Source organism: Sycon ciliatum, chromosome 1 (assembly GCF_964019385.1).
Source record: "Sycon ciliatum chromosome 1, ocSycCili1.1, whole genome shotgun sequence".
Taxonomy (NCBI): domain Eukaryota; kingdom Metazoa; phylum Porifera; class Calcarea; order Leucosolenida; family Sycettidae; genus Sycon; species Sycon ciliatum.
The window spans coordinates 78,305,608-78,331,551 of NC_088643.1; the positions used below are offsets into that span (position 1 = coordinate 78,305,608).

General features: G+C 47.6%; 1 protein-coding gene across 1 annotated transcript; it reads right to left on the bottom strand.

The window, feature by feature from the left end:
• Positions 1-1,151: 1,151 nt before the first annotated feature.
• LOC135805630 (dipeptidyl peptidase 3-like) lies at positions 1,152-25,882 on the bottom strand. Its single transcript, XM_065319698.1, has 17 exons — positions 25,444-25,882; positions 22,709-22,798; positions 22,144-22,281; positions 16,504-16,578; positions 16,066-16,159; positions 14,724-14,860; positions 13,697-13,827; positions 13,310-13,368; positions 12,252-12,446; positions 10,226-10,332; positions 9,167-9,259; positions 7,922-7,984; positions 7,403-7,527; positions 6,445-6,565; positions 6,033-6,212; positions 5,156-5,324; positions 1,152-1,794 (listed from the first exon to the last, which is right to left on the bottom strand). Exons 1-17 carry the CDS (start codon positions 25,702-25,704, stop codon positions 1,658-1,660), a joined length of 2,175 nt encoding a protein of 724 aa, XP_065175770.1. The 5' UTR covers positions 25,705-25,882; the 3' UTR covers positions 1,152-1,657.
• Positions 25,883-25,944: the final 62 nt, after the last annotated feature.

Genomic DNA, 25,944 nt, shown 5'->3' on the forward strand with positions numbered 1-25,944 from the left:
TTGAATGGTGCAATCCCAGCATAAGCTGCTATGGCTTCTGCTGTAGCATCGCTATCATCGCCTCCGGCGATGGGCGTCCAATGGTCCAATGGTGTGTGTGTGTGTGTGGGTGTGTGTGTGTGTGTCTGCTGCTGGCTACGGTTGCGCCTGCGGCCGCATGTTCCGTCGAAGCGGCGACCTGAAACGCCATCAGTCATTCTGTCGTGGACTGGAGAAATAACAATGCGCTATCATTGCTACGCAATGGACAAGGTCAAGGTGTGTGTGTGTGTGTGTGTGTGTGTGTGTGTGTGTGTGTGTGTGTGTGTGTGTGTGTGTGTGTGTGTGCGTGCGTGTGACAGACAGACAGACATAGAGACAGACAGACATAGAGACAGGGACAGACAGAGAGACAAAGACAGACAGAGACAGACAGATACAGATAGAGAGCATGGTGGGGTTCCGGGGCAAAGTCTCCTTTTTCTATACCATAATTATACTACATGTAGTACATACATGGCCGTATCGTCTGAACGTCTCCCTACATGTAATTCTGGCAGTTGACCTGGTCATATCACTGTAATCACACACACACGTACACACATATACATTATGTTTGGCAGGCCAAACCGATGCCCTGATCACCGGGATAAGTTGCTCTTGAAAGTCGTTATATCTGTACACTTGGATCAGGTCTTGCCGTCCTCGTGTTGCTTGTGTAGTGTAGGCAGATCAGCAGTAGCGATTGCCTCTCAGAGTGAGCCGGCATTGCTGAAAGCAGCAGCTGGGGAGATGTCATTAATGTCATGTCCGCATGTGCTGGGTGGTAATGATGAGTCGCAAGCCCCATCCTTACTTCTTAACCACTGGCAACAACTGGGTACTGTGTTGAACCATGCTATTGTAACAATAGCTGCTGCGGAAACAGGATCCCGGCGGTAAAAAGGTGCTCAGGCTGGGAGTAGGGGAAAAGGGATTTTGAAATCCCTTCTCAGTACCGCGGTGAGAGCTGCACAAGGAACGTTAGTTTACCGGTAGTGCGAATGTCCTTCACTGTTTATCGCCATTCACGGTTTGACGGGGTTCTCGGTAGTCTGACCGCGCCCTTACAAGAAAGGGTGTAACACATAGCAAGTGCACACACTCCAGGTTTTTCAACAACATTCTGAAAGTTCTTCACAAGTGAACTTTGTCCTTCTCTTCAGGTAATGTACCGACAAGAGCATTTTTAACTTAACAGTATAACAGAAAGAGTAACAAAGAAATAGGAAAGAAGTGGGTTGTGAGCAGCACTGGCTCACATTCACAACCCACTTTTACTAATGAAGCTGCGTGATGCGTCGTCCTACAGGATCCTAACAGAAATAGGAAATAGAATAAATCCATGAAAAACCAGGGTGGCAAAATGTCATAAAAACGGTTGATATTAAAACTGGAAATTTAGGAATGCAGAGAAAGCGTGTGTCTAAAACTGAAGATGAGTATCAACCAGAGCAGATCATACACAGAAAAAGCAGCAGCCTGTGCAAGCCTGGGCATTTGAATGGTCAGTTTGTGCACTACCGCACCCAACGCCCTAAACACGTAAATGTGAAGAGAAACCACCAGGCGGTGCTATGGTTGCACAAGCTCACAACTACTTCAATATCATTGTCAGATTCACAAGCAGGCACATGCCTCAAAAGTTCTTCCAGTGCTGCTCGTCAGTTTTCGCCAGGGCGAGCAACTCGGTGGCACAGGCGTCGGGGAACCGTGACACCCACGACTCCACCATTCCCGCGGTAGTCGGCTCAAAGTTCTGCAGTTTCACGGTACCTGCAGACAACACGCAAGGTGGGACGGCAGATGCACAGAAAGCAGAAGACAGTTCACATACGGAAAGCACCGCAACTCATTTAGTAACACTACAGCAGATGGCGTGACTATGTCAAGTGGATTCTACCAACAGAGCAGGTCTACCAACAAGCATTGGGTATGGGTGCTGCTTGTCAATGGCTCGATTTCAGGCAGCGTTGTACACTCTACTGTAAGTGTACAAATATCCGGCCTCCCAGGCTAAAACACATTTCCGGCCTCCCAGGCTAAAACACATTTCCGGCCTCCCAGGCTAAAACACATTTCCGGCCTCCCAGGCTAAAACACATTTCCGGCCTCCCAGGGCTAAAACACATTTCCGGCCTCCCAGGGCTAAAACACATTTCCGGCCTCGCAGGGCTAAAACACATTTCCGGCCTCCCAGGGCTAAAACACATTTCTGGCCTCCCAGGGCTAAAACACATTTCCGGCCTCCCAGAGCTAAAACACATTTCCGGCCTCCCAGGGCTAAAACACATTTCCGGCCTCCCAGGGCTAAAACACATTTCCGGCCTCCCAGGGCTAAAACACATTTCCGGCCGCATTAAATTTTCGACCTGTACTACTGCTGACTCTATACACTGTGACACTGAACCTTGCAAAACAAAATTTCGGCGGGCAGATACGACCAGGCGGAAATAGCCGAAAAAATATGCGCTGAATATTTGCTGACTTTAATACAGTAAGCAGAAAATTTAGTCGGTAAATAATTTCGTCAAACGCCAAAGGAAGAGAGTTTGTCGGGTGGAAAATCCGTCCATGGATGTTGAAACATAGCGAAAGGTAGAACATCGACATTCAGTCCTGCATTTTTAATTCAGTCCGAAAATTCTTTGGACGAAAATGACGAACCAAAATTGCCAACGAATATTTCTGCCTGTATAGTACTAGCGGGTAGTTGTGAGGTTTACACCCAGTGTTACACAGTGTTACACAGTGTTACACAGTGTTACAAAGTGTTACACAGTGTTACACAGTGTTACACAGTGTTACACAGTGTTACACAGTGTTACACAGTGTTACACAGTGTTACACAGTGTTACACAGTGTTACACAGTGTTACACAGTGTTACACAGTGTTACACAGTGTTACACAGTGTTACACAGTGTTACTAGTTGTGAGGTTGCTGCTGTACACAGTGTTACTAGTTGTGAGGTTGCTGCTGTACGCAGTGTTACTAGTTGTGAGGTTGCTGCTGTACGCAGTGTTACTAGTTGTGAGGTTGCTGCTGTACACAGTGTTACTAGTTGTGAGGGTGCTGCTGTACGCAGTGTTACTAGTTGTGAGGTTGCTGCTGTACACAGTGTTACTAGTTGTGAGGTTGCTGCTGTACGCAGTGTTACTAGTTGTGAGGTTGCTGCTGTACGCAGTGTTACTAGTTGTGAGGTTGCTGCTGTACGCAGTGTTACTAGTTGTGAGGTTGCTGCTGTACACAGTGTTACTAGTTGTGAGGTTGCTGCTGTACGCAGTGTTACTAGTTGTGAGGTTGCTGCTGTACACAGTGTTACTAGTTGTGAGGTTGCTGCTGTACACAGTGTTACTAGTTGTGAGGTTGCTGCTGTACGCAGTGCAGGGAGTCGTACTCAAACTAGGGAGGTGACACGGCACAGAAATCCGTGTCACAGGGGTTGACTCGCACCCGTGACCCCTCGTTGTTATTTTTGGAATAGTTCAGTCCAGTCCAGTCCGAAAGGTCATACTCGGATCGACTCGCCTTCTGTACTTCACCTCCAAGCGTGCAACGCAAGACCCGCAAAGTATGATTTTTCTGTGGGGAACGATTTTGCCATTGATCAAGTTTTTATAGGAGTGCTCAAGCATACTACGATTGCTGAGACGTCCCGAGCACGCTTGTTCAGGTTCTCTATTTTTGACGAGCCGGTCCTACAGCCCCCTACATTGTATCTAACGACGTAGGAGCTGACAATGTAAGAGGATTTCCCTGGAAATAATGATGATGGTGGTGTGACTGCTGCAGGAAAAATGCTGGCTGTTTATGACAGTATGACTAGATGTACAATGTAGCTCTCTTGTATGGTACTTAACCCCTGCTAGAAATGTGTTGTTTAGGAAGACTGGTGTATTGTGCAAGTCATAAAGAAGAAATGGGGCAGATACACGACTTACAATTTTCAAAAACCAGCTTCGTGTTATGTCTAATTTGTGTCAAAATTGTAATATTTAGACATGACAATATCATTGGCTGTACTTCTCTAATATGGTACATAACCCCTGCTATAAATGTGTTATTTAGGCAGACTGGACCATTGTGCAAGTCATAAAGAAGAAATGGGGCAGATATACGACTTGCATTTTTCAAAACCTGGCTTCGTGTTATGTGTAATTTGTGTCAAAATTGTAGTATTTCAACATGACAATATCACTGGCTGTACTTCTCTTATATGGTACTTAACCCCTGCTAGAAATGTGTTGTTTAGGAAGACTGGTGTATTGTGCAAGTCATAAAGAAGAAATGGGGCAGATACACGACTTACAATTTTCAAAAACCAGCTTCGTGTTATGTGCAATTTGGGTCAATTTTTAGTATTCGGATTAACCTAGGATACGACTCTGAACAGTTCTGAACAGTTACCGTAACACTACACGCTGTCTCATAACTAATGCTGTTGCCATCACTGCTATCAAGTAGTTCGGACATGGCAGGAGGTAAACAAATTGCTGGTAGTCTTTCAAAGAATACTGGCGAGTGATGGGCTGTAAACGAAATGTGCTGCCTCAATAATTTCAAAAACTAGACACCCATGCTGCACGCTTGGAGGTGAAGTACAGAAGGCGAGTCGATCCGAGTATGACCTTTCGGACTGGACTATACTGAACTATTCCAAAAACAACAACGAGGGGTCACGGGTGCGAGTCAACCCCTGTGACACGGATTTCTGTGCCGTGTCACCTCCCTAGTTTGAGTACGACTCCCTGACGCAGTGTTACTAGTTGTGAGGTTGCTGCTGTACACAGTGTTACTAGTTGTGAGGTTGCTGCTGTACACAGTGTTACTAGTTGTGAGGTTGCTGCTGTACGCAGTGTTACTAGTTGTGAGGTTGCTGCTGTACGCAGTGTTACTAGTTGTGAGGTTGCTGCTGTACGCAGTGTTACTAGTTGTGAGGTTGCTGCTGTACGCAGTGTTACTAGTTGTGAGGTTGCTGCTGTACACAGTGTTACTAGTTGTGAGGTTGCTGCTGTACGCAGTGTTACTAGTTGTGAGGTTGCTGCTGTACACAGTGTTACTAGTTGTGAGGTTGCTGCTGTACACAGTGTTACTAGTTGTGAGGTTGCTGCTGTACACAGTGTTACTCTGCTTACCATTGTCCTCGGCGGTGGTATGTGCTTGGACAAATACCTGCCTTGGCTTCTTCCTGGCCAGGACAATGTTGCGGATTTCGTACCAGAACTGCTGAACCTCACTGGGGAATCCAGTGTAGTGGTTGTACATGCCGCGTGCAGCATCCACATCCGCTGTGGACTTGTACACCTGCAAGCGGTGGAAAAAAGAAAAAGAAAACATGGCGTCACAAACACACAGGTGCACGTGAGGACACATGGACATGTCGACATGCGCACAAACTCTCAGCAAACGTCCAATTAACGCATGCAAGAACGGCAAGGTATGGTAGCATTCCACTGCATGACGTAACTACCTGATCAATGCTACCAGGTTGGACCCCGCCAGGACACAGACAATACAACTCACTTGTGACACAAGTAATGCTCTCTAAGCAACCCATGAGGAGGTCCAGTACATGAACGTATTCATCCGTCTATTCAGTTGTCTTCACTCCAGAGGACATGGCAATGCTTGTGACCCAAAGTGCAGTAAGTACTTTGTGCAGATATGTACACTGACCTCAGCATTACCAGCAAGTACATGACCACTGTACACTGACCTCAGCATTACCAGCAAGTACACGGCAACTGTACACTGCACCACCATGACAACTATACACTTGCTGCAAATGAAGGATCCATGAGCGGGATTGGAACCCAGCACCCCCGTCTTTCCGCGACAGTGCCCTACCGATTAGGCTACTGGGGATCACACACACACACACACTCTTGCTACACAATGTGTCACCAAAACAACTTATAAGCCATGGCCAGTAAGTGAGGAATCGGGCAAGATGGGTGCCGGCAGACAATACACGTCCATATATGGAATGATTATGTGTACTAGTGACGGTACCTGCAGCTTTTGCAAGAAGGCAGCAATGGCAGGCTTTCCCAGCAAGTAGATGAGAGAGCGGTCCAAACGAACGACGACATCCGGCTTGCCATCCTCCCCCGTGACCTTCTCGATACGCACTATGTCCGGGTGAGCTTCCAGCAGCACTCTCAGAATGGCATGGCGAGCCTGCATGTGAGCCTGTAATCACAGGAGAAAGAAAGTAGAGCAACAAGGCTATACATATACAATTCAAGCTGGTACTCCAATGACACGAGAGAACACTGCGCATACAGTACAGTACTGCCTGTGAGAGATACCAACAAAAAATACTCTACTTAATGTGCAACTCTAGGCTTTCATCGCTTGTGTTACTACCAGTAATCACACAGAGAGAAAACCAGAAGGAATGATGTCATTCTCATCAATGTACCTGTCGCCATGACTCTGTCTCGGGAGTGTAGACTTCCAGTGCGCAAAGGCCAGCACGCACCATGAGCAGCCAGTTCACATACAGAATATCACTGGCAGCCCTGCCTTCGTGTCCAAAGATCCTACACAGCCAGATGCATACCAGAAGTGGACACACACGCACACATGCCCACCCACCCACCCGTCCGCATACCCACCCACCCACACACATGCACACACACATGGACACATGCACACACACATGTACACACACACACACACACATGGACACACACACACACACACACACACACACAAGCACAAACACGAATAGTACACACACATTAAACAGAGCATCATCCGGTCCACTCAACACCATCAGCACGAAGCGCCATCGTTGTTAGTCCACTAGCACAGCGTGGTCGTTTCAGCACTTACTGTAAACCGCCCACTAAATTTTCGCGATTTCTTAGAACCAGCGAGTTTACGATGGCAAAATTTCGCGAAGCACCGGGGCCACCTACATACACCCACTGTTGAAGTTTGAATTCACGCTGGTTAATATTCGCGTTCCGGTCTTCTCGCGAAAATAGCGAACATTAAACCGTCGCGAATAATAGGCAGTTTACAGTATTCAGCAGTGCACTGCACAGTGGTGGACATGAGAACATCTAACCATGCTCACTGAGACAAGTTGTGCTGGCAAAGCATCCATGCAGCCCAGAGCAGCATTGCTAGCTCTATCTGATGCTAGAATCATCAGGCGCATAGCCCACATGGGGCACGTGCACCCCCCTAAAAATTTCGACCTTGGTTCAGCATGTACATAATGACCATGAATGACATGTACCAGCCATCCTACACATATGCGGCTATGCACCCCCCCCCCCCCCCCTAAAAGGGGGACCAGCTACGCCCCTGATCATGATGTTCACAACAATAAGATGCTGGGCAAGCAGCTGACCACTTGTGCTACTTACTTCAGAATGTCCTTATCCAGACACAAGTAAATGCCCACGCACTCAGCACGGCACTCCTCGTACGAAGACGACATTGTCGAGAACTTGGTGTCCCACGTATCCAAAGGCCCATACCACGTCTTGACCTGCAGAAACAGTATGTACGCAAGGCATTGAAAGCACTCGGCGCTAGAGCGAACACGGAGTGATACCGCCAATCCCAGGACACCAAGCTGCTGTTTTCATCACGTTTATATGTCTCACCAGGAAAGCTCAGAACTGTGAGAAATACAGTGGAACTTCAGTCCCGTATAATCCAGGACGAAACAATCTGCACTTCATAACAGACGTACTGTATATCGATATTAAAGGCCAAATGACTGGGAGGCATTGAGCAGGGTCCAAACAAGTATGTTATATGCGATGCAAAGAGAACAGTATGTTATAACGATAGCACAGTCCCCTGGTCTGTCTGCCTACTCCCTTCCTCTCGTACACAAGCACATGCACAACTGGCTAGTGTAACTGTCGGTAGCTCACCTTCTCATTGGTCAAGGGATCAATAACACTGTCAATGTCGAAGTTAAACTTGCCCTCCGCATCCTGCAGCACACAGACAAAATCATCAAGGCAAGCGAGCACACACATTCTTTAAAAAAAGAGAATAGATGATCATGGTCCCTCCTTGGTCACCTGTACCTGTACGTACAGTTGTCACCTGAGTCCTCACACTAGTCACAAAGACATACATCATTATACTCTTCACCCCTTCCCTCCTATTTCTCTATTTCTTCCGAGAAATCATGTTCGACTCGCCGACTCTCTATGCGAGTCCACGATTGTACACATACAGGTACGTTGTGCTTCTTTCTGCGTTCCTTTTCCGCATTTTCTGTACGGTTTCTGGCCAGCTTCTGTACAGCTTCTGAGTCGTGTACGGTGGCACGTCGGAACGGCTAACCAAGCTGAAGAACAAAGTGACCAAGACTCAGGTGATGGCAGAGTAGTTGAGTTGACAGGTCCAAGTATTAGGAAATTAGAGGCCACATACCTCGTACTGCTCTTTTCTCTCCTAAACCCAACACTTGCAAGCCAGATACGAAAGAAACTTTCAACTCAAGATAGAAAAAATCAATGTCCAAGTAGCAAGAACAATATTAGACACTCGACCACCAATACACACTTGGATAAGAGCAGGATAAAAATAGGATGTTATGAACTTCTAGTAGAGGAACAATGGCAGTGACTGGTTTGCCACACTGGCATGGACCTACACGCAGCCTGAAGAGTAACAGCATGGTTCAAGCCAAAGGAGGGTAGGGGTACAGCCCCCCCCCCCTCTGATTGAGCGCCCCCTCCCCCTAATCATTTGCCGATTTTTGTGTTTTTTCAGGCAATTCAACAAAAATGCAGTCGATAGTCACTAACAGAGGGTTCATAAAGGCACATTTGTCTGGGGTGAAGTCGGGGGTTCACCCCGTATGTTGCATTTTGCACGGCAAGACAATTTTGAAAAATGGAAAATCAGTTACAGGGTATCTATTTCCCCTGCCCTACTATTTTTGACCTGGCTAGAACCCTGAACAGGAAAGTCAACGTTTACTGATCAACACTTTCCTTTTGTTCTTTAAAATTTAATTTCTTGCTACCATGCCAGCATTTCTCTTCTATGGCAACAGCCATTTTGCAGTAACACCGCTGTTATCAGTGAGAACAGCTAACTGCTTAAACATGTTTTCAAGTCTTAGATGAAGCAACAGACAGCAAACAGCAAACAAGACCGACCTTCTGGAAGTGTTTACCACTGCCGTGGCCAAGCAGCTCATGCAGACCAACTTGAACATCAAAAGATGGTGCCTTGAGAGCCTTGACGAGCTCCTGAAATACACAGTCATAGAGTGCACACCACACGCTTGCGGATAGACACTGTACACAAGCTACAAGGATCCTGGATAAAGGATAGTACTACTGGTAGTCAAAAGAGCCTCACAAGACCAACATGTATTGGTTAGGGAGCCAACTAGCTGAAAGCCTGAAACGCTGCATTCACTGACCGCCATACTGCATCACATAGTGCACATAGATGTACAGTTGTGGCAAGTGAAATCCGACACTTGCCATAGGGGACAGCGCCACAAATGGACACCAATGATGTAAAGCACTGCACCTAATTTGTACTATAGAGCTGTATGCATCCCAAACAGACCAAAAGGTCACAGCGTAGATACACACAGTTCACAAACATGGTACACATAAGGAGTATTGGTACATGGAATCCAATCCCCATTCATTTTTGCCAGCACCTTTTGAACCTTGACTGTGATGAGTACGAGTTTTGTCATGAAACAGATAAAGTTGTATGGAACACATGTACTGTACGTATGCAGGGCTGCAGGGGCTGCAGACTGCATGGTGCAGTCCCTTATGCCAAGAGTTGGATTTCACTTGCCACAACTGTACATAGAAGCATCAACATACACCACTACAACAGAGTGTTCATTACACACACCACTACAACAGAGTGTTCATTTCAAAAGTACACATCACACTGTACAGTACATAAGCACACAATTCCAAAAGCAGAGTTCAATACTGTCTCTTCTGAGCGCCACTTGTAAAAAAAAAACAAAAAAAACAACAACACTTCTAAGCAGAGTACAGTACTGTCGGGTTGTGAAGAACAGAGGGATCAGAGGGATCAGAGGGATCAGCCTCGTAGCCCAGGCCGTTCTTATTTTCATGTACTACAGTCTATGCACAGTTCAGTCACCGTGTATACATTGGTATGCTGTGCTTGGCACCCGGCAGTAGTGCATGATTATTACAACGTGAGAATGTCCTTACTTGATCATCATCATGAACAAACGTGATCTTGCCGTCTGCAGTGCGGGCAGACAGCACGTTACCAAGAGAAACATTCTTGAATCCTTCCGACTGGCGAATGTCATCATCTAAACGAAAGGAAGTCAAAGGGGCAAGGAGGAACATAGATCATGGGACAGCATAACGCGACATTCATTCACCGTCAGCTCCAACATGAAGTGTTTTAACACTTTAAGAAAAAACGAGAGAAGGTTCCGAAAGACTATAACATGTACCCTTAGCAGACATGCAGCAGCGCACACGCACACGTTCACTATCAGCAGACATGCAGCAGCGCACACACACACGTTCACTATCAGCAGACATGCAGCAGCGCACACGCACACGTTCACTATCAGCAGACATGCAGCAGCGCACACGCACACGTTCACTATCAGCAGACATGCAGCAGCGCACACGCACACGTTCACTATCAGCAGACATGCAGCAGCGCACACGCACACGTTCACTATCAGCAGACATGCAGCAGCGCACACGCACACGTTCACTATCAGCAGACATGCAGCAGCGCACACGCACACGTTCACTATCAGCAGACATGCAGCAGCGCACACGCACACGTTCACTATCAGCAGACATGCAGCAGCGCACACGCACACGTTTACTATCAGCAGACATGCAGCAGCGCACACGCTCACTATCAGCAGACATGCAGCAGCGCACACGTTCACTATCAGCAGACATGCAGCAGCGCACACGTTCACTATCAGCAGACATGCAGCAGCGCACACGTTCACTATCAGCAGACATGCAGCAGCGCACATGTTCATTCTCAGCAGACATGCAGCAGCGCACATGTTCACTATCAGCAGACATGCAGCAGCGCACATGTTCACTATCAGCAGACATGCAGCAGCGCACACGTTCACTATCAGCAGACATGCAGCGCACACGTTCACTATCAGCAGACATGCAGCAGCGCACACGTTCACTATCAGCAGACATGCAGCAGCGCACACGTTCACTATCAGCAGACATGCAGCAGCGCACACGTTCACTATCAGCAGACATGCAGCAGCGCACACGTTCACTATCAGCAGACATGCAGCAGCGCACACGCTCACTATCAGCAGACATGCAGCAGCGCACACGTTCACTATCAGCAGACATGCAGCAGCGCACACGTTCACTATCAGCAGACATGCAGCAGCGCACACGTTCACTATCAGCAGACATGCAGCAGCGCACATGTTCATTCTCAGCAGACATGCAGCAGCGCACATGTTCACTATCAGCAGACATGCAGCAGCGCACATGTTCACTATCAGCAGACATGCAGCAGCGCACACGTTCACTATCAGCAGACATGCAGCGCACACGTTCACTATCAGCAGACATGCAGCAGCGCACACGTTCACTATCAGCAGACATGCAGCAGCGCACACGTTCACTATCAGCAGACATGCAGCAGCGCACACGTTCACTATCAGCAGACATGCAGCAGCGCACACGTTCACTATCAGCAGACATGCAGCAGCGCACACGTTCACTATCAGCAGACATGCAGCGCACACGTTCACTATCAGCAGACATGCAGCAGCGCACACGCTCACTATCAGCAGACATGCAGCAGCGCACACGTTCACTATCAGCAGACATGCAGCAGCGCACACGTTCACTATCAGCAGACATGCAGCAGCGCACACGTTCACTATCAGCAGACATGCAGCAGCGCACATGTTCATTCTCAGCAGACATGCAGCAGCGCACATGTTCACTATCAGCAGACATGCAGCAGCGCACATGTTCACTATCAGCAGACATGCAGCAGCGCACACGTTCACTATCAGCAGACATGCAGCGCACACGTTCACTATCAGCAGACATGCAGCAGCGCACACGTTCACTATCAGCAGACATGCAGCAGCGCACACGTTCACTATCAGCAGACATGCAGCAGCGCACACGTTCACTATCAGCAGACATGCAGCGCACACGTTCACTATCAGCAGACATGCAGCAGCGCACACGTTTACTATCAGCTTACAGTTGGGTATGTTGATACCAGCTGGTATTCCACTACCACCGAATGCCAGTACATCCAGCGAGGTGAAGTCTGGCCGCAAGAAAGTGTCCTTCTCGAATGTGGCTGGCCAAGGCAGCATTGGCAAGAGCTGCGGTGCCATTTCGACAAGCTGGCCAAACTGTGCACTTTTGGCCTTGTCTACAACAGCCACGAAACCTGTGCAAGAACAAGACAAAGAGACAGAAAAGGAGAAAGGTAATGGAAAAGTGAGACTACGACGTACCCAATGAAATATGAAATCTAGCAAGAGTGCACTTTCAGCTTCTACAGCTTCTGACCCACCGTTTGTTAGACACAGCCTGGCTGTCAATGTGGCTTATCCAAGGAGGTGGCATAGTCAATTGTAGGACTATGTGAAATTCGAAGCTTAGTCATAGCTGATAGCGTTCGCATGATAGTGAGATTCCATATACCATTCCTACATGTGTAGTGTGTATGTCCTGTATATTATCGTCTTGATCACTATGTGTGTGTGTGTGTACTGTAGCGGACATGGAAATCCAGTCGATTGACCGGGGACGGCACCCTCAGCGCGCGTACAGAACGCTGCGTGCAGTGCACATGTTGATCTGTTGCGACGAGCGCGCTGACCAGTTTTGGCAGTGAGCAACAAGTACAAGTACAAGTGTGTGTATGTGTGTGTATGTGTGTGTGTGTGTGTGTGTGTGTGTGTGTGTGTGTGTGTGTGTGTGTCTTTTTGACTGGCCAGAAAAAAGCCACTTCATAGCTGTGTGGTGTAGACCAGGCTGCATAGTGGCGGTCAATTCTTCAGCCTTGCAAGCCATTGAATGGTGCAATCCCAGTACAAGTTGCTATGGCTTCCGCTGTAGCATCACTATCATTGCCTCCGGCGATGGGCGTCAAAGGTCAAAGGCGTGTGTGTGTGTGTGTGTGTGTGTGTGTGTGTGTGTGTGTGTGTGTGTGTGTGTGTGTGTGTGTGTGAGAGGCAGTACTAGTAATCTCCGTACTAAGCAAGAGTATGTATTATCAGAGTACGTAATGGGCGAGTTCCACTGTACCTTCAAACTCTCCTCGCACTCCAAATGGATCACGATAGCTCTCGATGAACCCGATGTAGCTGCAACAAAAAAGAAAAAAATCGCAGCTTGACCTTCTCCATGGGTAGAGAGTGGCAAATGTATGTCGCACAACGCACTTGCAAATATGGTCCAGCAGCAAATTGCCAGAGCACCCCTATCATGAAAGCGCCATGCCAAAAAGGGCACATTCCAGGCTGGGTAATTCCCTCGGCAGGCTCGGTGGCGTCCCGTTCAGCCAGCTCCTGAAAGACTACAGGCACAGGTGGTACAGGGGATTCCCCTCACACCATAGCACATGCACTCACACGCCGTCAAGCAAACAGTACCTCACCCATGTGCTGACCACTGTTCACCATTGCACTGTACCTTTCCACCACTGGACCCTTGTCGGCAATCCAAGACCGTGACCCTTGCTTATGCCATGGGATGGAGCCACACTGGAAGCTGTTGATGTAGCCCGTAAGCGCCAGCACCTCGTTCTCATTGGCTGCATACTCCTGCAAACAAATGTAAAGTATCAAACAGGCAGAGAGCAATATGTAAGTACAACTATGCAAAGAACGCATTGATATTCAACCCAAGACGTGAAAGTGGAGAACTAAAATGCAATGTGCATTGTGCATGCTTCGGCGATTGTTGCATCGGAAAGTAGACTTCTTTGGGATTGTTGCATCGGAAAGTAGACTTCTTTGGGATTGTTGCATCGGAAAGTAGACTTCTTTAGGATTGTTGCATCGGAAAGTAGACTTCTTTGGGATTGTTGCATCGGAAAGTAGACTTCTTTGGGATTGTTGCATCGGAAAGTAGACTTCTTTGGGATTGTTGCATCGGAAAGTAGACTTCTTTGGGATTGTTGCATCGGAAAGTAGACTTCTTTGGGATTGTTGCATCGGAAAGTAGACTTCTTTGGCTTCTTCCAAAGTACATGTACTTTGATTGTGATATTCCTCAAGATTTGAATGAGCAAGAAACACTTGAGTGCATTGAACCCCATTGGTAAATTTAGGTATAGTCAGATGTAAGGAATTAAAAGGCCACATGCCACGTACTGCTCTTTTCTCTCCGAAAGTCAGATGTAAGTTTGTGAAACCAATACTCAGGCAGTTACAAGAGTATGTCCATGTGGTCATGGTCCACTGCACAGTGCAGCATTCATTGCATGACTGGGCTGCACCAGACCCTATGATAGTGTACTCATGTGCGCAAGGCCCACACCAGCTCGTTTGAGTACGCCGGTTTTTTGCTTTATTCGTTCAAGTCACGGGCTGGTCCCTGAGTTTGGGGGTTACAAACTACCGGTCTGTGAAACTTGAGAGGCATCGTAAAATTCGAAATTGACTCGTGCAGCCATAAATCACTAAATCAGAGCAAACATGCGACTCATTAGAGTTACCTTGGCCTTTGTCAAGCTGTCGACGACGCGCTGCATGAGCGGTGCATAGTCACCGCGTACCACGTTGATCTGCACACCATTGTACTCATAGGACTTCAGCTTGGCATGCATATCATCATCAGGACCAGCTTGCTCACCTGAAAATTGAACGGCACGGGCGGATTGCAACACAAGGCAATGTCTGGCCAATGCTATCAAAATGAACAGATTAGCAATTTTAGACTATTGTACGTGTACTTGCTGGACAGAATGGACAGCAAGATGTTCCAATGTGGAATGGAGCAAGAAAAGAAAAGAAGTGATCATCCTGGAAAGATGAAGAACCTACATGTATAGGCTACATCATTCGGTCCTTCATTCACAGGTGGGTAGCCCGGGAGGGACACAGGGGCATACGCACCCTCTCCCTCCCGGTCCTACATTCACAGGTGGGTAGCCCGGGAGGGACGCAGGGGCATACGCACCCTCTCCCTCCCGGTCCTACATTCACAGGTGGGTAGCCCCGGAGGCACACAGGGGCATACGCACCCTCTCCCTCCCGGTCCTACATTCACAGGTGGGTAGCCCCGGAGGCACACAGGGGCATACGCACCCTCTCCCTCCCGGTCCTACATTCACAGGTGGGTAGCCCGGGAGGGACGCAGGGGCATACGCACCCTCTCCCTCCCCTAACATCTTTCGACATTCGTTCAGCCTGTGCATGCTTGGGCCAAATGGCCTAGGGACCGCAGTTCTGTGGCTGCTGTAAAGCCAGAGGGCCAGTATGCAAAGTACACTTGTCCTTGTATCAGACTGCAGCTGTATACATGTACCTGTACAGTGCAATTTCAATCAGAAACCGACTACTGGTATAACTGTACGAGTAAGTACGAACGGCTTCAAGAATATTTCGACTACTGTAAACTGCCTAATATTCGCGACGGATTAATGTTCGCTATTTTCGCGAGAAGAGAGTAACGCGAATATTAGCCACCATGAAATCTAACTTCAACAGTGGGTGGATGTAAGTGGCCCCAGTGTTTCGCGAACTTTTACCATCGCAAACCCGCTGGTTCTAAGAAATCGTGAAAATTTAGTATTGGGCGGTTTACAGTATGCACCCCCCCCCCCCCCCCCCCCTCCCTGAAAGGTACCAGCTACACCACAGCTACACCACTGATTCACCACTGATACACCACAGCTACACCACTGATTCACCACAGCTACACCACTGATTCACCACTGATTCACCAGTATGTAACCAGATTGCACCTTACACAACCACTACGTACTAAGCAACAACAGCAAAGTCTTTCTCGAACATTCTCTACTCAACAATAATAAGCTCACATGCCCAACCAACCTGAAGTGACAGCTGATGCTAAACGAAGTTCATAGGTGACCTTTGAGGCACCATCTACAGTCTTGAAAACGCGAGTGTTGTACGGACTGAGGTCCTTCAGGTACACAGACGCCACACAGAATAAATGCAAACAAGCACACGCACACACACACACCCATGCACACACCCATGCACACACCCATGCACACACACACACACACACACACACACACACACACACACACACACACACACACACATGCACACACGCACACACACACGCACGCGCACACACACGCACGCTCACACACACACACACGCACGCACGCGCACACACACGCACGCGCACACACACACACACACAAAACATCAGGACTTCGAGAGCCCATCGGTAAATGCAAATCAGGAGACAAAATAATAGCATTGCAACTTGCAACACGTACTCAGCATCCAGCTTACCTCAGATTGCATAAAGGTCTGGATCAGCTCAGCGTCAGATGTAGCACAATTTGATGAATAGTAAGTAGTCAAGCCCTGCCAAGTTGATCAGTCATCGATGAGAACCAACACACACATACACATGCAAGGTCACTCACACACACAAACACACACACACACGCGTGCACGCGCACACACACACACGCGTGCACACACACGCACACACACAAACACCATAATGCATGCACCCATAAACACAATACTGGATTAGCTCACCACCAAAAAGTTACGACATGAACCTTGTCGAGCAAACAGACTAAAGAAAATGCAACATACCAACAGGTTAAAGGGGAAGTTAAGGCAAAAATTAAAATTTCACCAGTTGTAGTCTTCGGGGTGCTGAGTCGAATGGTCTTGGTCCGAGGTCTATCTCCGCAGCTGGCTCATTTCAATCACTACCGGTCGCAGCTCCTACCCACGGCAGGCCGACCGTCTCTCGTTCACACTCTGTGTGCTCCAGGTCACAGCTCCTGCGCAGAGCAGGCCGACCTGTCTGTCTCTCTCTCTCACACACACTCTGTGTGCTCCAGGTCACAGCTCCTGCGCAGAGCAGGCCGACCTGTCTGTCTCTCTCTCTCACACACACTATGTGTGCACCGGGTCACAGCTCCTGCGCAGAGCAGGCCGACCTGTCTTTCTCATGCACGCCAGCTGCTCCGCCCAATATCCCTGATATGCCAACCAGAAAACAATGTGTTCTGAGCCGGGTGCATGCCTGTATGTGGAGAGTGCGTTAATAGGGGAAGTTAAGGCAAAAATTAAAATTTCACCAGTTGTAGTCTTCGGGGTGCTGAGTCGAATGGTCTTGGTCCGAGAAAGCTGAGACGCTCCCTTCCTACTTGAATCCCAATCGAACTCGCGCACTTCCACCGAAACTGGGTGACTGCGCCCCACTAGATGGGGATTTGTATGCAAAATGTCACTAAAAGCGCCATTTCGTTCTTATAAAAGCACGGATGACCGCGATTGGCCCATATGTTGTAGTCTTTTGGACGCTGAGTCGACTGGTTTTGGTCCGAAAAGGCTGCGATGCAGCGTTCCTCCTTTATTCCCAATCGAACATGGTTGAACAAGCGGTCACGTGCTCCTGCGTACACCAGTCACCTGGTCACCGTGCCTGCAGGGTACAACTTACTAGCCTGTTTGACCTTTTTTGGGTGCAGTCCTGTCACTCGAGTTGAACCTTGGTGTGAAAGTTGTCGCCTGCTGGCACCCAGGAGCACGTGACCGCTTGTTCAACCATGTTCGATTGGGAATAAAGGAGGAACGCTGCATCGCAGCCTTTTCGGACCAAAACCAGTCGACTCAGCGTCCAAAAGACTACAACATATGGGCCAATCGCGGTCATCCGTGCTTTTATAAGAACGAAATGGCGCTTTTAGTGACATTTTGCATACAAATCCCCATCTAGTAGGGCGCAGTCACCCAGTTTCGGTGGAAGTGCGCGAGTTCGATTGGGATTCAAGTAGGAAGGGAGCGTCTCAGCTTTCTCGGACCAAGACCATTCGACTCAGCACCCCGAAGACTACAACTGGTGAAATTTTAATTTTTGCCTTAACTTCCCCTTTAACCAGGTCTCCTGCTACCTGTGGATGGTCAACTACATGGCAAGATCTGAGGCTGCTTCTTCACCCATAAAAGTGTGCAATGAAAAGATACGGAACGACATAGAACAAGACTAGTTAGTAGAGTCGGGTGATCGGTGCCCGGACACTTTTGTGTACGCATTTTCTGGGAGACATTTTTGTAGTAAAATCCATTGCCAAGTAGTAAAAGTCCGCACATGGGTCAAGCAGACGTGGATTATTCCTCTCACTGAGTGTTTTTTTGAAATTCTAACTCCTATCTCGCTGGACACTGTCACTGAAAAGCAAGCCAATTTTCACGAGGATTTACGTTCGAGTTGATGGTGTTCAATGCCCGGACACTTTACATTTTTGCTCCGCAGCAGCGACTAGTGTCGATATTCATTGATTGAAAGCTATTTTCCCCGCATTCAACATGTCTTCGGTTCACACCAGCAGCCGTGGACAGTCTGAATAAGGTAGGCCCGAGTGACAGCCATGATCATTATTGTCCTCTTGAATGGCATTATTGGGATATGGTAATTTTGAGTAGCCTTTGAGAATTTGCGAATTGAACACGTTCAGCATGAAATGGTGTCAACACTGAACTGGGCATATGATATTCAGTAATAGTACAACAGTATTATACGAGCTGAGCCTGTTACAGAAGCGCTCATGCCTGGGATTTCAATGTGAAGTTTCAGGTGAAATTGCTTGAAAGAATTTCAAAAATCAAGATTTTATACAATTCATGAAAGAGGCATTAGAAATTTATACAATATATACATGGTTTGACGTGCCTTTGTCATTTGTACAAGTACCTGTCAACACTCACAGTGTATCAGGCACACAGTTCACACATTTACCATCAGGATGCACAGCTTCCAAACATGCAGTGTGCAGTGATGCAAAACAGTCGGCACAGTTGTCGTTGCAGCCTTCACCGCAGATCAAACATGTCTGAGGATAAGTAGGAGTTGGCTGTGCTGCCAGTGCTGCTGTTGCTACTGTTACTGCTGTTGCTGCTTCTGCCTCTGCTGCTGATGATGATGTATGTGCACTGGAGGTACTGCTCCTGCGTTGCTCTCGTTGCCTCCTGTTGGCCTCCTTGGCATCTTCTTTCTTTTGTCTTTCTTCTTCAACTCGCTGCAGGGCTGTGAAGAACTCGTCGCTTGTCAAGGTACGAGCCTGGCTCGCTGCAGATGGAAGGCGTCTCGGTGTCACAGCTGGAGTCATGAAAATTGATGCAGTGCTGGGACCCGGCAGTAACCAAGCTGGTCGCCAGTTGCATTTCAACGAATCCCGTGTCCTGTGCTGGTGCTGCTCTAGCTGCTTTCCACATGTCGTATCGTGCATCCGGCACATCGTATCCCTCAGCTAGGCGCCTCTGGAACAGTGTTTCCTCTTCTGGGCTGAGTGGTTCCATACCTGATTCAGCGCGATGAAGTTCAGATGGTGCGAGGACATGCTGAGGAATAACCCTTCGGTCCGTAGGCCGGTATACCCCCCCCCCCCCCGTTACTTTAAAACTTGCCGCCATGATGTTGGCGGGGGTGACGTATTTCGTGAATGTGTCAGCAAATATCGGCAGAAAGTCTGACAGGGCGAGACTATGGCTGGGCTTTAACAAGCGGGCAGCTGCACTGGTGCTCTGGTGGTGTGCTCCCATTGCACTGAAGACAGTCTTGTCGAGTGGCTGCAGGATGTGGGTAGTCTTGGATGGAAGCGCAATGAAAACAACATTAGACTTCCTCGCCAGCTCGAGTATCTCCACGCTAGTGTGGGAGGAATGATTGTCCATCAGTATCAACTGGGTCTTCTCCCGGGATGTTGACGCCAAGAAGAGATCCTTGAACCAGCTCTGAAAAAGCTCTCTGTCCATGGACCCAGTCTTGGATGTGCAGTAAATTGCACCTGGTGGTCCATTCTCCACCAGGCGTGTGGTAAGCTGCGCACGGTTGTAGATAAACTGAGGGGGCAGATGGCTACATGTTAGTACTGCTGGCTTCAGTATATTGCATCCAGCGGTATCTGTCCTGAGGTAATAAGGTAATAAGCAGTTGAAATTCGACCTAGAAACCCAATTGGCCGTTATGCGGCGTGTCTCTATGTCTAATGTAGAGGCACGCCTGTGCTGTCTCTTGTATACACCCAGTTCTAGGAAAGTAAAAGACAATCACAGGCCCGGAGCCAGCTCCTGGGGGGGGGGGGGGGGGGGGTACGGCCCCAGGTCGGCTACAGGACCGACTATTTCTACATGCCTAATTTCAAAATCCTAGGAGGATGCATCTCTACCTCTATGCATTGTCTGTTTGTTTCGGCTGCACACTTCCTCTAGCAACAGATCATGTCAGCTAGCACAGTAGACTCCTCTGGACAGGAAGAACAGTTGAGGAGGTAGAGACTCTAGACTAGGAAGGAGTGTATGAGGCTTATTACTGGTGCTTGCAGATAATCAAGTGCGCACTGAGCAGCCCGTGAACGCTGGAGTTGGTGAAAACTGGTACGGCCATGGCCGCACCAGCCGTACCAGTGGCGCCGGCCCTGAAACATCAAGGTACATTGGGTGCGGTTTAAAATGTTAGTGCTCTGAGGATTCGCCTTGAGGTAGGTCTTTGTCCAGAATTACCCTTTCTTATTCTTGCCTAGAAGTGACCAACGTTACCAATGGCGACAAAGGAAAGCATGGACCTGGCTTTGGTTGGTTATGAGGAGCTGATCAAGATGGGCGAACAGATGTCTGTGGACAAAGCTTCGAACCTCTTCTGGCCGGATCTGGTGAGCGAGCTGACGAAGCAAGGAGTGGACGTGCTGGCGCAAATGAGTTCGGTGCTTACATCGGAGCTTCAACTTGCAATCGTAAGCCTTACCGAGTCAATTAGTAGTATATCCCAGGAAATTGTCTCCTTGAGACAGGATAGAGCCGATAAAATCCTGAGTCTGGAATTAGAAGTACACCAACTCAGGCGGGAAGTTCTGGGGCTCCATCAACCGAAAACTCATGCACAACCTGTCGAACAAGAAGCAAAGCCAACTTGGGGGGGGGGGGGGGGGGCAAGGCCGATTCAAGCAAGCTGACATATGGTGTCGGTGAACTGGGGCATGTTTGGGGTCAGCACCTGAAGACTGCGATCGCCATCACAAGTTGTGTAGACCATGGATCAAGAATAACTTCCAAATCCGCGGTCCAACCACTGATCGTTTAGTGTACTATGATCTCATGTTGTCTCCCTGTACGCTACACCTCCCTGGTGTGCATATACTGATGATATGCGAATAGAAGCATCTGGGAACTAGCGCTCAGACAACTCCGCACAAAGTTGATAGCCCGGTGTGGCTTATCCAGTTATCAACCACGATATCAGACAAGCTTGAGGATTGCCAACGAAACGAAAGTTTAAAATATTCTATTTTTCTTGCCTCGTGATCACTCCTCTGCACGACTTTACGATCTCGCTCATGTTTGGCCCCTTTCTATTCGACGCAGTCTCCACGGCAACTTGCCACATGCTGATTCAACAAAATAAAACCTAAAGAGGTCTCAAGGCATCTTTTGCCCTACGACTGGTTTGTGCGGAGCCGATCAGCAAGGGCACAAGTCTCGCTACCTGCAACTCGTACTGTCCAGAGATGGGCACACTAGCTACATGTGTGTTCAGCGATCGAACTCTTTGAACTTCTACAATTGTACCGTAGTTCCGCACATATAAGCGGGTTAAGCGCATGGACTTATGTCTGGACATAAGCGCACCAATAAAGGTGCCAAAAAAGGTTGATTTGCGAAAAGGATCTGTTGGATCCGACAACCCTGCTCCCCGAGGTGGGTTGACCGGATTCAAATCCGTTGGATCCGAATCCGGATTCGACCAATCGAAAGGGTTAAAAAAATTCAAATCCATTGGATCCGGTTGATCCAGATCCTACCAATCGAACATGCCCTATAAAGTCTCTGCCTGAAAAACAAACAAAAGACAAAACCAATGATTCCGAAGGTGTATAGAACGTATAGAATGTATACAGTAATTCCTGACAATACCTTATCACCAAGACCCAGCTGTCGCCGGCGTGGCGACATGTCGAAAATGGCGCAGTGACATGCGTCCCACAGACGCTGGACTTCATCCTTGTCCTGGGCAAACGCCTTACTCTTCGAGATTATAAGCCAGAATTTATCCTGAAATAAAATAGCAGCAGGAAACACATATCAATGATCGAACTCAAGAGGATGTAGTAGAAGCAACACGCCGGCACGGGGGTCTTATTCGAGTGCTAATACATGCACCGCGCCTCATCAGTAATGGCATACATCCCGTACTTGATTATCGATCTAATTGCTGGAAATAAACTACAATGTGAGAACGTGATGGGCACATGTTCACATGCACACAGCACTGAGCACTCAGAACTATTCACTCAAAACTCAACCAGTCAGCGATGGCTAAGGCGGCGCCAACCATGCACACGCACATGCTACCAGCAAGTCCAGCAAAGCACCTTCTCTTGTCTCTTGACATATGTCGTATGCTACTGTTTCGTTTTATATGCAATTTATAGAAGTTTTATTATTCCTTCAAGCACACTCAGAAAGAAGTCAGAAATACCTCTGTTATGTCCGGCACGATCTTGGAGTCGCCAAATGACTTGTAGTTACCCATGTTACTGAAGAACACAGCTGCATATTCAAGAAACAGCTGCAATAACAAGAACGGCAAAAAAAGTTACTATAATAGTAAATTGTATTATAAGTATTCTCGGTATACTCAGTGTGTGTGTGCGTAAAACTCCAAATTTGGACGTGAGCAGCAGGTCACTCGCGTTGATTTTTCGACGTGCGAGCCAAATAACGCGAGCTGAACTTTCGCGTCACGTCAGAAATAACGTGCATCTTAACCTCTCTATTACGCACATCTGCTCCAACTTCAAAAACACACACTTCACCATACACTCTAAGAAGTTACTGTAATTTCCGGTGTACTTTTATTTTCGGTACAGGTGGAATCCTGATAATTCGAATATGGCTTAATTCGAACATACCGCTTAATTAGAAGTTTTTCCAGGACCGATTTCTATCAATACGAGTCCCGCATAAAAAATTCTGATAATTCGAACCTCGAACTGGATATGTCCGGTTAATTCGAAGTCCCACAGATTCCACTTACATAGAAAATGTGTGGGATTTGTGCTGATAATTCGAAGTTAGCAAATTGTAATTCGAAGTTCACTGTACATTGTACTGGTCAGTTCAGTTTGCATGAGCAGACTGTGCCGGTCAGTTCAGTATCCGCGAAATCTGTGTCTAAGGTCCATAGCGCAACTCTGCGTGACCATGAGAGCATTTTGACATACATATTGTGTTGTGGGTTCATGTTTGGATAATTCGTAGGGCTGAAATGATCGTGGATTTTCACGTATCGATTACCGATTATAATCGTTAGCAAATAGTGTCATAATTCTGTGCAAACATTACTCTGTTTCCACAAACTATGCCTTCATAATACCAACAAATCTGCATTAGTGAAAGGGTAGCTCCGAAACATGGCAGTTTTGAAGTCAATTTAACCTCAGAACATGAACCATACCCCTGGCACCTGCATACTCCCAGCGGAAACTGATTCAAACTTCGCAAAACGAGAGTTCACAGAACTTTCTGGACACAAATTTAAAAAATGCAAAATAATCGTAATCGGTAATCTAAACGATTGCTCGATCGAGTTATCAAACGAGTACCGTATTTTCCGGGGTATAAGCCGCACTTTTTTCGCTAAAAATCGGACCAAAATCGCCCCTGCGGCTTATACACCGAATATGCTTGCGCGAATGAATGCTTAGCATACATCAGTATGCATGCTGACGTCATGTGACATGTCATTCGACTCAGCTTCGCGCCTGTGTTGCTGATCAACATCAATGGCAGCGAGATTGAAGATAGTGCAGATGACATGGAGTGATCTGTAGTCAACACAGCAATACACCAACATCTCTGCAGCAACCTGTGGTGCACTAACACTTCATAATCTGATCTAACATGGTATTTAGCTCCATAACCATAATAAATTTGTAGAAAGGCCATTTGTCAATGAGTGTGAAAAATCTTGGTTTGTGGGTGCGGCTTATACTCCGAATACCAACTTTTAGTCAATATTTTGCCTCAAAAAGGGGGGTGCGGCTTATACCCCGGTGCGGCTTATACCCCGGAAAATACGGTACTCGATTATTCGGTATAATCGTTTCAGCCCTAATAATTAGAATGTCCGGATAATTAGAAGTTTTTTCCTGGCATTTTGAGGTTCGAATTATCAGGATTCCACCTGTACTTTCGGTGCGTCTGTTTCATACCTAAAATTTTCAATACACCGAACAAACACTAACACACGTAATCCAATAGGGAACTGCTTCTCTGCACCTAAATTTTCTGTTCACCTAACCTGGCCTTTTGCCCTCATACCGAAAATATTGAGCACCTAAAATTTCTGAAATTAGAGGACTCTCTCCATATGAACTCTAGGACCAAACAGTATTACCACAAAAGCCCGTAGTAAGGCCCTGGGCAGAAACATTACTGAAGGTCCAGAACATGGACGTCAATTTGGGCCTGGGCGGAACCGATCCAGTTGATCAGGCCATGGCCGGACCAACTTTTTGCCCACCGACGTGTGTTTACTGCTGGTTTGGTCGTGTGTACCCACTAGGTCATACACAAAGTATGAAAGGCTGGGGTATGACCAGACCAATCAAAAACTAAGTCCGCCGGTCCTCTGTACAGGCAGTGAACATCTCGCGGAGTAGGCAAGATACGAGGTCGCTCACGCGTGACCTACGCCTCTTGGCCGCTCACATGTACATGATCACTTGGTCACGCGGTATATGAGAACAACGCTCGCCCACCTGTACATGCACACACACACACGTGTGCATGCGAGCACGTAAGCACTAAAGGGTGCGGGAACCTGGAAAAAAGTTCACGGTTCGCGTTATACTCGGTTAGACTGAGCTTTCCGCATCCGTAGGAATGCCACCACCCTCATAGGACCATAGCATGTATATCAGCCCCCTTTATATACAGCCAATCCCTGATCTGATCTTCGTCCCAATCAAGCCTCCTCCACACTCCTCTAAGCCGAAATACACACATACATTGCACAAAGCCTTTTCAGGCACAAATAATTCAGTGTCACCTCATAACAAGAAAGCCATTGACTCAATGGTAGGCCAATCAAATACCAAAAGCTGAGCTGCAATGGTCAAGAAAATCTCCAGTTCTTTTCAATTATAAATCACCTCCTGCCACATAATTATGTAACCACACGCTTAATTTATTACAATCATGTAGATCTACCTCAAAATCTCCAGTGGAAACTCCATCATCACCTTCTGTACACGACGCTTTCAGGCTTGCCTGGCTCTCAACGGAAAACAATTTCCTCAACAAGACAAAAACTAGTGGTGACTCGGGGGACGTCTGAAGTAGCACGATCAAGCCGCCATTGAAGCTTGCCTCGGCAACGTAATGCGCGTATAGTTTTTCTGAATCATGGAGCAACTCGAACGCTTGAGAGCAGTCCAGCACGCTCACAGGTGTTGGTATATGGGCACTCATCTTTCCACTTCCAGAAAACTACTTGAACAGCAAAGGGCTAGGGAACTATCTGTTTGCAGATGCACAGTGTTTGCCTTTTGTTCAGTTTTCAAACATTTTTGAATTCACAATCACATGCACAATCATTGTCAATCTCTCTGCAGATCTGCAGGGAAATCCCCTGAGCAAGCTGTACAAATCAAGACAAGATTCAAAGACAAAGGTCACAGCGTCAGTACAGCCTGGTGTTCTATGGTGCAG

Excerpts from the sequence above, each read along its gene's own strand:
- LOC135805630 (XM_065319698.1), bottom strand. The coding sequence starts at position 25,704 with ATGAGTGCCCATATACCAACACCTGTGAGCGTGCTGGACTGCTCTCAA. Across the intron at positions 16,579-22,143 it reads AGCTGGGTCTTGGTGATAAG|GGCTTGACTACTTACTATTC; the intron begins GTATTGTCAGGA and ends TCAACTTGGCAG. Across the intron at positions 13,828-14,723 it reads ACAGCTTGACAAAGGCCAAG|GAGTATGCAGCCAATGAGAA; the intron begins GTAACTCTAATG and ends ATTTGTTTGCAG.